Below are 13,706 nucleotides of genomic sequence, written 5' to 3' on the forward strand. Positions count from 1 at the left end.
GCATGTCTTTTACCGCTGAATCCTCCTATCCAGGTCTCAAGTATTGATTCTACTCCGTTGACAGCGGGGTTAATCAGTACGAGGACTCCTGAACTAGTTTTTTCTGTAGGGGCGCTACATTCTGAGGTGTGTTTATTCTTGGTGATGGAGAGCCTTTCCATTGATTTAGTCCTTGGGTTACCCTGGCTTTGGCTTCACGATCCCCAGTTTGATTGGTCCACCTCCGAACTAGTGCAATGGGGGCTAGGTTGTGGTGAGCATTTGGTCTCAGTCCAGATGCATTCCATTTAGTGTCAGGCAAAGGGGTTACCTCTGTATATTGAGGATTTTTCGTATGTGTTTTCGAAACAACTGTCTGAGACGTTGCCTCCGCACCAGGAGTGGAATTGCAAGATCGATCTTATTCCCGGGAACAAGATCCCCAAGGGGGGGATATATAACGTAACGGTTCCGGAACGCGAGACATTGAAGGAGTATATTACGGAGAGTCTCGCCAAGGGACATATACGTCCTTCTGAATCACCAGCAGGGACAGGGTTATTTTTCGTGAAGAAGAAGGATGGTGGCCTTCGACCCTGTGTTGATTATAGAGCCTTGAACAAGATAACCACCAAGAATCAGTACTCTTTACCCCCGATTCCTGACCTCTTCAACTAGGTTGTAGGGGCCCGTTGGTTCTCCAAGCTCGATCTTCAGGGAGCCTATAATCTCATCCGTATCAGGGAGGGGGGCGAATGGAAAACAGTGTTTAATACTCCTTTGGGGCATTTTGAATGTTTAGTCATGTCATTCGGGTTATATAACACGCCTGCTATTTTTCAAGGTTTTATGCACACCATTTCCACGACATCCTGGGCACGTACATGGTTGTATATTTGGATGACATTCTGATAATCTCTTCTGATTGGAAGAGCCATGTTAAGCATTTACGGACAATTCTTTCCCGCGTTCGAGCCCACCACTTGTATGCTAAGTTTGAGAAATGCCTTTATGGGGTACAGAAGATTGCTTTTCTGGGATACGCCATTTCTCCATCAGCTATCTGGATGGACTCGGACAAGGCCAAGGCCATCACCGACTGGGTGCAACCGGCCAACTTAAAGGCGTTACAATTCTTTTTGGGGTTCGCAAACTTTTATCGAAAATTTATTAAGAACTTTTCTGGGGTGGCCAAATCCTTGACTGACCAGACCAAAAAGAGGGCATGGGTTGATTCCTGTTCGCAGGAGGCGGTTAAGGCCTTCACACTTCTCAAGAGGGCTTTTTCCACAGCACTGGTTTTTGGCCCAGCCGGATTTAGATTGCCCGTTCCTCATTGAAGTGGATGCCTCTGAGCATGGTGTTGGGGCAGTCCTCTCGCAGGAATATCCTGGCCGACCTGGTCTCCAACCCTGTGCGTTCTTCTCTAGGAAGTCCAATCAGGCGGAACGCAACTATGATATTGGTAACAGGGAATTATTGGCCATAAAATGGACATTTGATGAATGGAGACATTTCTTAGAGGGCGCTCGTCATGCTATTATGGTCCTCACGGACGATAAAAGTTTGGTTTATCTGGAGTACGCCAAGCACCTGAACGCTTGTCAGGCTAGGTGGGCAATGTTTTTTTCAGCCTCAGCCGGAGGGTATTTTGGGCCCGGGCATGGTGGTAGCTACTCTTACATCTGACACTGCTTCTCTACTCCGGATGGCTCAGCAGTCAGTTCCCGAAGGCCTCCCCGAGGCGAGGTATTTGTTCCCATGGCCTTGTGGCTTCTCATATTGGAGGAAGTTAATTCGTCGGTCTTAGCAGGTCATCCAGGAGTCCGAGGCACCCTGGAGCTGTGTGTTCGTCTGTATTGGTGGTCACAAATGTCTCGGGACATAAGGGAATTTGTCAAGTCCTGCCCTATTTGTGCCCGAGGGAAGAGTGTACGGAGATGGCCTGAAGGTCAGCTTCTTCCTCTTCCCGTCCTGGAGAGGCCATGGACGCATCTGTCAATGGATTTTATTACCGACTTGCCCGAGTCCCAGGGGTGCTCAGTCATCTTGGTGGTCGTCGACAGATTTTCCAAGATGGCGCATTTTACTGCCCTTAAGAAGCTTACGTCCGCTCTTGAGCTAGCCACCATATTTATCAAGAAGATTGTCCGCCTGCATTGTGTTCCCAAGGATATTGTTTCGACCAGGGAGCCCAATTTGTTGCCCGGTTTTGGAGGGCTTTTTGTGGGGGTATCGGTATCGGGTTGTTGTTCTCCTCTGCCATCCACCCAGAGTCTAATGAGCAGACAGAACGTATGAACCAGGAATTGGTTCAGTACCTCAGAATGTACGTGAGTGTCAGAGTCTCTGGGTCAATTATCTAGTGTTGGCTGAATTTGCCATCAATAACCATACACATTCGGCGTCTGGCGTTTCTCCCTTCTTCTGTAATTTTGGTTTTAATCCCAGTTTCACAGTGTCCTTCTCCTCCTCCTCTAATAATCCTTCTGCAGACACCGGGTCCAGGACTTACGGGAGGTGTGGGAGAAGGTGCGTGGCAACTTGGAGCAGTCCACGAGTGCGGTGTTACGGAGAAGCAGAAGTACCCGTACCATTTCGGAACCTTTTTCTATGGGCCAGTTAGTATACTTGTCTTCCAAGAATTTTAAATTAAAAGTGCCTTCTTTGAAGCTGGCTCCCCGATTTGTGGGCCCTTTTCCAGTCACCAGAGTGGTTAATCCTATGGCGTACGAGCTGGCCCTGCCGGACACGTGGAGAATCCATAGGGTTTTCCACAAGTCGCTCCTTAAGAGGTACGTCCCTCCAGTGGACGTCCTGGAGCTGCGGGGGCCCGGCCTGGTGGCCATGTCCGGGGTTCCCCCTGCTCAGGTGGTTAGTCGCCAGCCGTAACATCTATCTCCTATCTATCTATCTATCTATCTATCTATCTATCTCTATTCTATCTATCTATCTATCTATCTCTGTCTCTCATCTATCTATCTATCTATCTATCTATCTATCTATCTATCTATCTATCCATTATCTATCTGTCTATATATCTCTCTTCTATCTATCTATGTATCTATTTGTATTCTATCTATCATCTATCTATCTATTTTATCTATCTATCTCCTATCCATCTATTTCATATCTATCTATTTCTTATCTATCTTCTATCTATCTCTCTTGTCTCTATCTATCTATCCATCTAACTCTCTTCTATTCATCTATCCATCTACCTGTTATCTATCTCTCTTCTATCTATTTATCTATCTATGTCCTACCTATCCATCTATCTCTCATCTATCTATCTCATATCTAACTATTTCTCATCTATCTATCTATCTCTCTTCTATCTATGTATCTCTCATCTATTTATCTATCTATCTGTCTTTCTCACTTCTATCTATTTATCTATCTATATCTCTATCTATCTCATATCTATCTATCTCTTATCTATTTATTTATCTATCTATATATATCTCATCTATCTCTATTCTATCTATTTATCTATCGATATCTCTTTTATCTATCTATCTCTTTATCTATCTCATATCTATCTATCTCATATCTATCTATGTATCTCATATCTCTCTCACTCATATCTGTCTTTCTCTCTCTCTCATATCTATCTACCTCGTTCATATCTATCTCTCATATCTATCTCTTCTATCTATCTATCTATCTATCTATCTATCCCTCATATCTATCTCTCTCATATCTATCTATCTCTCATATCTATCTATCTCACATCTATCTATCTCTCATATCTTTCTATCTCATATCTATCTATCTCTCTTCTTGCTATCTATCTTTCTTCTATCTGTCTCTCTAACTCTCTTCTATCTATTTATTTATCTATTTATCTATCCATCTATCTCTTATCTATCTAGCTATATATTTCTCATCCATTTATCATCTATCTATCTGTAAATCTGTCTATCTATCTCTATACTATCTATTTCTCTTCTATTTATTTATCTATCTATCTCTCTTTTATCTATTTACCTCAATTCTATCTATCTCCATTCTATCTATTTATCTATCCATCTGTCTGTCTATCTTTCTTTCATCTATCTCTCTCTTCTATATATCTATCTATCTATTTCTGTTCTATCCATCTCTATTCTATCTATCTCTGTTCTATCTATCTCTTTTCTATCTATCTCTATTCTATTCTATCTTTCTATCTGTCTATATCTCTTCTATCAATATGTCTACCTATCTTCTATCTATCCATTTATCTATCATCTATCTATCTATCCATCATCTATCTATCTCTCATCTGGCTATCTATCTATCTCTCATATCTATCTATCTCTCTTCTATCTATCTCTATCTATCTATCCATCCATCCATCCAATCTACCTATCTTCTATCTGTCTCTCTAACTCTCTTCTATCCATCTATTTATCTATCCGTCTATCTCTCATCTATCTATATATTTCTCATCCATTTATCATCTATCATCTACCTATAATCTATCTCTCTTCTATCTATCCATCTATCTCTCATCTATCTATCCATCTGTCTATCTATTCCTTATTTATCTATCTATCTATCATCTATCTGTCTCTTCCTCATCTATCTATCTATCTATCTATCTATCTATCTATCTATCTATCCATGTGTCTCTCATTTATCTATCTATTCCTCTTTCATCTATCTTATCTCTCTTCAATATATCTATCTCACTTCTATCTATTTATCTATCTATCTCTCATCCATCTATCTATCTATCTCTCTATCTATCTATCTATCTATCTATCAATCATCTATCTGTCTCTTCCTCATTTATCTATCTATCTATCTATCTATCTATCTATCGATGTGTCTCTCATTTATCTATCTATTACTCTTTCATCTATCTTATCTCTCTTCAATATATCTATCTCACTTCTATCTATTTATCTATCTATCTCTCATCCATCTATCTATCTCTCTTTTGTCTTTCTATCTATCTATCTCATATCTATCTGTCTATCTAGCTCATACCTATCTATCTCTCTCATATCTATTTCGCTCATATTTGTCTGTCTCTCTCTCATATCAATCTACCTCGCTCATATCTAACTATCTATCTCTCATATCTATCTATCTATCTATCTATCTATCAATCTATCTATCTATCTATCTACCTATCTAGTATATCTATCTATCTACCTATCTAGTATATCTGGTATAAGTTATGCATCTCCCTGTATATGCTGTATATAATTGCACACTTATCACACAATTAAACATGCTTCAAATACATATGTGATTTTTAATAGAGTATGCAGTTTCTTAAAAACGTGTGTGGTATTTGAATATTGCATGCAGATTTTAATGTTTTTCTAAAGGCCCATTTACATGGGACGAGTGTTGGGAATGCAGTTTATGCTGTATACACGATGAACGATCAGCTGCTTGCTAATCGTTCAGTGTAAATAGCAGCTGTTCAATACTGAATGCCCGCTATGTTAACTCAATGGAGAGGGGCCGGGGAGCGTGAGGAGAGAAATCTCCTGCAGCTTTCCCACTGTGAGCCAGCGGGACTAGCTCCCGTGCAGGTGCACGAAAGCTAGTATGTGCGCAGATGAGTGTTGGGTATCGTTTGCCTGGCACTTGTCCCATGTAAGCGGGCCTTTAATTGTGGTTGAAAAGTACAAGAAAAAAATATGAACTCGCCCTAAGGCCACTCTCACTCATGCATTCTGAAATCGCAGCTCGAGATCTTTGCATTTTTACCGCAATTTCGAGTAGTGTTTTTGAATGCATGGTACAGCACTTTTTAATGCACCCCCTCATTGTGATGGGGGAGGAGGTGTTTTAAAAGACGCAAAACCTCAAAAATAGAACAAGCAGCACGATTTAGGTATGGGTACGGGTGGGGAAATCCATGCTGAACTTTTGCACCTGGGCCCTTGAGCCTTTAGTTACGCCCATGGTTCTATGGGTTTCCAAGTGCACACTGCTGCAGGTGTGGTTGATTTGGCTGGCTGATTGTGTGGATTTCTCCAGCCGGACTATCACCACTGGTCTGTACCTATAAATATCAGCCCACTTGCTATAGTGGGGTTGGTAATTATCCATTTCTCCCTCTCAAAATTCTGCTGTTTGGAGTTGTTCTCCAACATTTAACCTGAAGATGGTCTGGACACCTAATTCCAATTTTCGTATGTTCTGCAGGCCTTGCTCCTTTACCCCTCTCAGATGTGGTATTTGATATCAAATATCCTTTATGCTGTCAGATGGGTGATATCTAATGCCTTGTCCCTTCTTTGTTGGATGGGTAATGACTTATGCTCTGCCCTTTACGTGTGTGGGTATGGATGTTTAACCTCTTAAAGGGGTTTTGTCATTAGAAATAAAAAATCAATACTTACCTATTCTTCCCCTGGCAGTCTTCTTACTGCATCTTCACCTTCCCTCTCTTCCCCTGGCTCCTCCAGTCCCCTGGGTCACATCACCTCCAGCCGGCCGAATCCTCTTCTTCCTGTTTTGGATCATCCATTAGCTGCAGTTCACTTCCTGCAGGGCAGTGAACACTACAAGTGATGTAGCGTTTCCTTGCCTAACAGGGAATGCCGAATCCTCGGCAGCCTGCTTTAGCGCACATGCGCAATATCTCACCACTAGTGTTTCATATAGTATATGAAACACTAGTGGCAAGACATCGCACATGCACAGTTGTGCTTAAGCAGGCTGCCGAGGATTCAGCATTCCCTGCAAGGCATAGCATACATAGCCCTGCAGGAAGCAGAATACCGGAAATGTATGCTTAGTCACAGGAAGAAGAGGATTCGGCCAAACGAAGGTGAGATGACCCAGGGAACTAGAGGAGCTAAGAGAAGATCAGTGAGGTGAAGCTCTGGTAAGTAGGCTGCCTGGGGAGGAATAGGTAAGTATAGAATTTTTTTTAATGACAGAACCCCTTTAAGGACGCAGCCTTTTTTTTTTTTTTGCATTTTCGATTTTCCCTACTCATCATAACTTTTATTTATCCATTGACGTAGATATCTGAAGGCTTGTTCTTTGCGGAACAATTTGTATTTTTTAATTGTTCTATTTAATGTACGATATAATGTACTGGAAAACCTTGAAAAAATTTTAAGTGGAGGGAAGTGGAAAAAAAGATAATTTTGGCTATCTTTGGGTGCATCTTGTTTCTACAGCATACACACGGCAACAAAAATGACATGATAACTTTATTCTATGGGACAGTACGATTACTATTTGTTTTTGTTATTTTTTAAAGATATTTCATTTTTTTAAATTTTTTTCTGCCGCCATCTTCTGACATCCATGACAATTTAATTTCCATCGACATACTTGTGCTAGGGCCCATTTTTTGCGGGACGTCCTGTAGTTTCTATTGATACCACTTTAGAATACATACGACTTTTTTATCGCTTTTTATTACATTTTTTCTTGGAGACTAAAAAAACACAATTCTGGCATTGTTTTTTTCTTTGACGACGTTCACTGCGCAGGGTAAATAATGTGTTACTTTGATAGTTCGTACTTTTACAGAGGCAGTGATACAAAATATCTTTTTTGTTTTATTATGTGGATTCTTTTATTATAAATATGGCAAAATGTTTGTTTTTTTAATTAGTAAAACTTTTTTTTAACTTATTTTTACTTTTTTTTTGCAGCCCCCATAGTGTACAAGAGCTGGTGATGCTTTGATCACTCTTGCAGTATGATGTATAGCGCTGAGCCAATCAGAGGCAGCACTCACTCACCCATTCATGAACTCATGAATGGGTGTGAGTGAGAGCTGCCTCTGATTGGTGAGGCTGTGACCAATCAGAGGCAGCTCATTCAGCAGGCGGGAATTTTAAAGCCCCGGCTGCTGAATACTACTCAGAGCAGTTCAGGACGACTGACGGCCGCCGCGGCTGAACTCCGTCTGCCGGGACCAGGTGAGTATATTTATTTATTTATTTTTTTTTACACATTTCTGGATGAATTTCCGGGAAGGGCTTATATTTTTAAGCCCTTCCAGAAAATTCATCGTGCAATCGCCGGCAGCCCATTGCTTTCAATGGAGCCGGCTGTATTGCTGGCTCCATGGAATTCAATTGGCAAACATCATTCTTCTCTGCCACAGCTGTTACAGCTGTGGCAGAGGAGAATGATTTGTCTAGTATATGTTCTCAATGGGGTCGGCGCTGCTGCCGCCGGCCCCATTGAGCGCATATAGAGAAGAGAACAGGAATCGCTGAGCCAATCAGAGGCAAGTCTCAGTCACACCCATTCCTGAATTCATGAATGGGTGTGACTGAGATCTGCCTCCGATTGGCTCAGGCTGAGCCAATCAGGGGCCAGTCTGAGTCACACCCCTTCACACCCACTGCAGGCCGGCCGCGGGGATCTCCAGCTGCCGGGAGCAGGTGAGTACATCCTTTTTTTAAATTTTTTCACATTTAAGGATGCATTGCAGGGAAGGGGTTATATATTTAACCCCTTCCCGACAATTCATCCCGCGCACGCCGGCAGCCCATTGCTTTCAATGGAGTCGGCTGTATTACCGGCTCCATTGAATTCAATGGGCAAACATCGTTCTTCTCTGCCACAGCTGTTTCAGCTGTGGCAGAGAAGAATGATTTGTCTTCTGTATGTTCTCAATGGGGTCGGCGCTGCTGCTGCCGGCCCCGTTGAGCGCATATAGAGAAGAGAACAGGAATCGCAGATCGCAGATAGGTGCGATCTGCGATTTCTGTTCTCTAATTTATCGGACGAGCGCATAAAAAGCGCTCATGTGTCCGATACCATTGCAAAGCAATGGTTTTAAAAAATCGCCGGACGCATGCGCATGCGCAAATCGCGGCAATAAACGCCCGTGTGACTAAGCCCTAAGAAAGTAGTGATAGCAAACTGCTAGAAGACTTCAAGAGGGGCCTAGATGTCTTTCTTGAGTGTAATAAAATTGCATTTTATGGTCCCTAGCTTACTTTAGAAGGATCGTTGATAGAGATGAGCGAGCACCAAAATGCTCGGGTGCTCGTTACTCGGGACGAAATTATCGCGATGCTCGAGGGTTCGTTTCGAGTAACGAACCCCATTGAAGTCAATAGGCGACTCGAGCATTTTTGTATATCGCCGATGCTCGCTAAGGTTTCCATTTGTGAAAATCGGGGCAATTCAAGAAAGTGATGGGAACGACACAGCACCGGATAGGGCAGGCGAGGGGCTACATGTTGGGCTGCATCTCAAGTTCACAGGTCCCACTATTAAGCCACAATAGCGGCAAGAGTGGGCCACCCCCCCCCCCTTCCCCAACAACTTTTACTTTTGAAAAGCCCTCATTAGCAATGCATACCTTAGCTAAGCACCACACTACCTCCAACAAAGCACAATCACTGCCTGCATGACACTCCGCTGCCACTTTTCCTGGGTTACATGCTGCCCAACACCCCCCCCCCCCCCCCCGCGCGCGCGCGCGCGCACGACGCAGTGGCCACAGCGCACACCAAAGTGTCTCTGTGCAGCCTTCAGCTGCACTCATGCCACACCACCCTCATGTCTATTTATAAGTGCGTCTGCCAGAGGAACCGCAGGCACACACTGCAGAGGGTTGGCACGGCTAGGCAGCGACCCTCTTTAAAAGGGGCGGGGTGATAGCCCACAATGCTGTACAGAAGCAATGAGAAATATAATCCTGTGCCACTGCCATCAGGAGCTGCACACGTGGGCATAGCAATGGGGAACCTATGTGCCACACACTATTCATTCTGTCAAGGTGTCTGCATGCCCCAGTCATACCGCGGTTTTTTATAAATAGTCACAGGCAGGTACAACTCCGCAATGGGAATTCCGTGTGCAACCACAGCATGGGTGGCTCCCTGGAACCCACCGGCGGTACATTAATGTATCCCATTGCAGTGCACATCACAGCTGAGGTAACGTCCGATTAAATGCAGGTGGGCTTCGGCCCACACTGCATGCCCCAGTCAGACTGGGGTTCTTTAGAAGTGGACACATGTAGTTACAACTCCGTGTGGACCGACAGCATGGGTGGGTGCCTGGAAGCCACCGGCGGTACATAAATATATCCCATTGCATTACCCAGCACAGCTGAGATTACGTTTGATGAAATGCAGGTGGGCTTCGGCCCACACTGCATGCCCCAGTCTGACTGGGGTTCTTTAGAAGTGGACACATGTAGTTACAACTCCGTGTGTACCGACAGCATGGGTGGGTGCCAGGAAGCCACCGGCGGTACATAAATATATCCCATTGCATTGCCCATCACAGCTGAGGTAATGTCTTGCTTAATGCAAGTGGGCTTCAGCCCACACTGCATGCCCCAGTCAGACTGGGGTTCTTTAGAAGTGGACACATGCAGTTACAACTCCGTGTGGACCCATAGCATGGGTGGGTGCCAGGAAGCCACCGGCGGTACATAAATATATCCCATTGCATTGCCCATCACAGCTGAGGTAATGTCATGTTTAATGCAAGTGGGCTTCGGCCCATACTGCATGCCCCAGTCAGACTGGGGCTCTTTAGAAGTGGACACATGTAGTTACAACTCCCTGTGGACCCACGGCATGGGTGGCTCCCTGGAACCCACCGGCGGTACATAAATATATCCTATTGCAGTGCCCAACACAGCTGATGTAACGTCAGCTGTAATGCAGGTGGGCAAAAAATTAATTGGATTACACTGTAGGCGAGGGCCCCAAAAAATTGGTGTACCAACAGTACTAATGTACCTCAGAAAAATTGCCCATGCCCAACCAAGAGGGCAGGTGAAACCCATTAATCGCTTTGGTTAATGTGGCTTAATTGGTAACTAGGCCTGGAGGCAGCCCAGTTAAAATAAAAATTGGTTCAGGTGCAAGTTTCAATGCTTTAATGAGCATTGAAACGTATAAAAATTGTTTAGAAAAATTATATGACTGAGCCTTGTGGGCCTAAGAAAAATTGCCCGTTCGGCGTGATTATGTGAGGTTTCAGGAGGAGGAGCAGGAGGAGGAGGAGGAATATTATACACAGATTGATGAAGCAAAAATGTCCCCGTTTTTGATGGTGATAGAGAACGATGCTTCCATCTGCGGGTGCAGCCTACGTATTGCTTAGTTATCGCTGCTGTCCGCTGGTGAAGAAGAGAAGTCTGGGGAAATCCAGGCTTTGTTCATCTTGATGAGTGTAAGCCTGTCGGCACTGTCGGTTGACAGGCGGGTACGCTTATCCGTGATGATTCCCCCAGCCGCACTAAACACCCTCTCTGACAAGACGCTAGCCGCAGGACAAGCAAGCACCTCCAGGGCATACAGCGCGAGTTCAGGCCACGTGTCCAGCTTCGACACCCAGTAGTTGTAGGGGGCAGAGGCGTCACCGAGGACGGTCGTGCGATCGGCTACGTACTCCCTCACTATCCTTTTACAGTGCTCCCGCCAACTCAGCCTTGACTGGGGAGCGGTGACACAGTCTTGCTGGGGAGCCATAAAGCTGGCAAAGGCCTTGGAGAATGTTCCCCTGCCTGCGCTGTACATGCTGCCTGATCTCTGCGCCTCCCCTGCTACCTTGCCCTCGGAACTGCGCCTTCTGCCACTAGCGCTGTCGGATGGGAAGTTTACCATCAGCTTGTCCACCAGCGCCCTGTGGTATAGCATCATTCTCGAACCCCTTTCCTCTTCGGGAATGAGAGTGGAAAGGTTCTCCTTATACCGTGGGTCGAGCAGTGTGTACACCCAGTAATCCGTAGTGGCCAGAATGCGTGTAAAGCGACGGTCACGAGAAAGGCATCCTAACATGAAGTCAGCCATGTGTGCCAGGGTACCTGTACGCAACACATGGCTGTCCTCACTAGGAAGATCACTTTCAGGATCCTCCTCCTCCTCCTCAGGTCATACACGCTAAAAGGATGACAGGCAAGCAGCATGTGTACCATAAGCAGTGGGCCAAGCTGTCTCTTCCCCCTCCTCCTCATGCTCCTCCCCCTCCTCCTCAACGCGCTGAGATATAGACATGAGGGTGCTCTGACTATCCAGCGACATACTGTCTTCCCACGCCTCCGTTTCCGAGCGCAAAGCGTCTGCCTTTATGCTTTGCAGGGAACTTCTCAAGAGGCATAGCAGAGAAATGGTGACGCTAATGATTGCAGCATCCCCGCTCACCATCTGGGTATACTCCTCAAAGTTTCCAAGGACCTGGCAGATGTCTGCCAACCAGGCCCACTCTTCTGTAAAGAATTGAGGAGGCTGACTCCCAGTACGCCGCCCATGTTGGAGTTGGTATTCCACTATAGCTCTACGCTGCTCATAGAGTCTGGCCAACATGTGGAGCGTAGAGTTCCACCGTGTGGGCACGTCGCACAGCAGTCGGTGCACTGGCAGATTAAACCGATGTTGCAGGGTGCGCAGGGTGGCAGCGTCCGTGTGGGACTTGCGGAAATGTGCGCAGAGCCGGCGCACCTTTCCGAGCAGGTCTGTCAAGCGTGGGTAGCTTTTCAGAAAGCGCTGAACCACCAAATTAAAGACGTGGGCCAGGCATGGCACGTGCGTGAGGCTGCCGAGCTGCAGAGCCGCCACCAGGTTACGGCCGTTGACACACACGACCATGCCCGGTTGGAGGCTCAGCGGCGCAAGCCAGCGGTCGGTCTGCTCTGTCAGACCCTGCAGCAGTTCGTGGGCCGTGTGCCTCTTCTCTCCTAAGCTGAGTAGTTTCAGCACGGCCTGCTGACGCTTGCCCACCGCTGTGCTGCCACGCCGCGCGACACCGACTGCTGGCGACGTGCTGCTGCTGCTGCTGACACATCTTGATTGCGAGACAAAGGTTGCGTTGGAGGAGGAGGAGGAGGGTGGTTTAGTGGAGGAAGCATACACCGCCGCAGATACCAGCACCGAGCTGGGGCCCGCAATTCTGGGGGTGGGTAGGACGTGAGCGGTCCCAGGCTCTGACTCGGTCCCAGCCTCCTCTAAATTCTCCCAATGTGCCGTCAGGGAGATGTAGTGGCCCTGCCCGCCTGTGCTTGTCCACGTGTCCGTTGTTAAGTGGACCTTGGCAGTAACCGCGTTGGTGAGGGCGCGTACAATGTTGCGGGAGACGTGGTCGTGCAGGGCTGGGACGGCACATCGGGAAAAGTAGTGGCAACTGGGAACCGAGTAGCGCGGGGCCGCCGCCGCCGCCATCATGCTTTTGAAAGCCTCCGTTTCCACAAGCCTATACGGCAGCATCTCCAGGCTGATCAATTTGGCAATGTGCACGTTTAACGCTTGAGCATGCGGGTGCGTGGCGGCGTACTCGCGCTTGCGCTCAAACAGTGGCGCTAGCGACGTCTGGACGCTGCGCTGAGAGACATTGCTGGATGGGGCCGAGGACAGCGGAGGTGAGGGTGTGGGTGCAGGCCAGGAGACGGTAGTGCCTGTGTCCTCAGAGGGGGGTTGGATCTCAGTGGCAGGTTGGGGCACAGGGGGAGAGGCAGTGGTGCAAACCGGAGGCGGTGAACGGCCTTCGTCCCACCTTGTGGGGTGCTTGGCCATCATATGCCTGCGCATGCTGGTGGTGGTGGCTCCCCAGCTGATCTTGGCACGACAAAGGTGGCACACCACTGTTCGTCGGTCGTCAGGCGTCTCTGTGAAAAACTGCCACACCGTAGAGCACCTTGACCTCTGCAGGGTGGCATGGCGTGAGGGGGCGCTTTGGGAAAGAGTTGGTGGATTATTCGGTCTGGCCCTGCCTCTACCCCTGGCCACCGCACTGGCTCGGCCTGTGCCCACACCCTGACTTGGGCCTCCGCGTCCTCGCCC

The 13,706-nt window shown here is 46.7% G+C and overlaps 1 protein-coding gene across 1 annotated transcript; it reads left to right on the plus strand.

The window, feature by feature from the left end:
* Positions 1–863: 863 nt before the first annotated feature.
* Positions 864–1,319, plus strand: LOC136597554 (uncharacterized). The gene has a single exon (XM_066588716.1). The coding sequence runs from the start codon at positions 864–866 to the stop codon at positions 1,317–1,319; it is 456 nt and encodes a 151-aa protein (XP_066444813.1).
* Positions 1,320–13,706: the final 12,387 nt, after the last annotated feature.

The sequence above is a fragment of the Eleutherodactylus coqui genome, chromosome 1 (genome assembly GCF_035609145.1).
Source record: "Eleutherodactylus coqui strain aEleCoq1 chromosome 1, aEleCoq1.hap1, whole genome shotgun sequence".
In the NCBI taxonomy this organism is placed as follows: Eukaryota; Metazoa; Chordata; class Amphibia; order Anura; family Eleutherodactylidae; genus Eleutherodactylus; species Eleutherodactylus coqui.

Bases quoted from the DNA above. Each gene is read 5' to 3' on its own strand.
- LOC136597554 (XM_066588716.1), top strand. From the start codon at position 864: ATGGTTGTATATTTGGATGACATTCTGATAATCTCTTCTGATTGGAAG.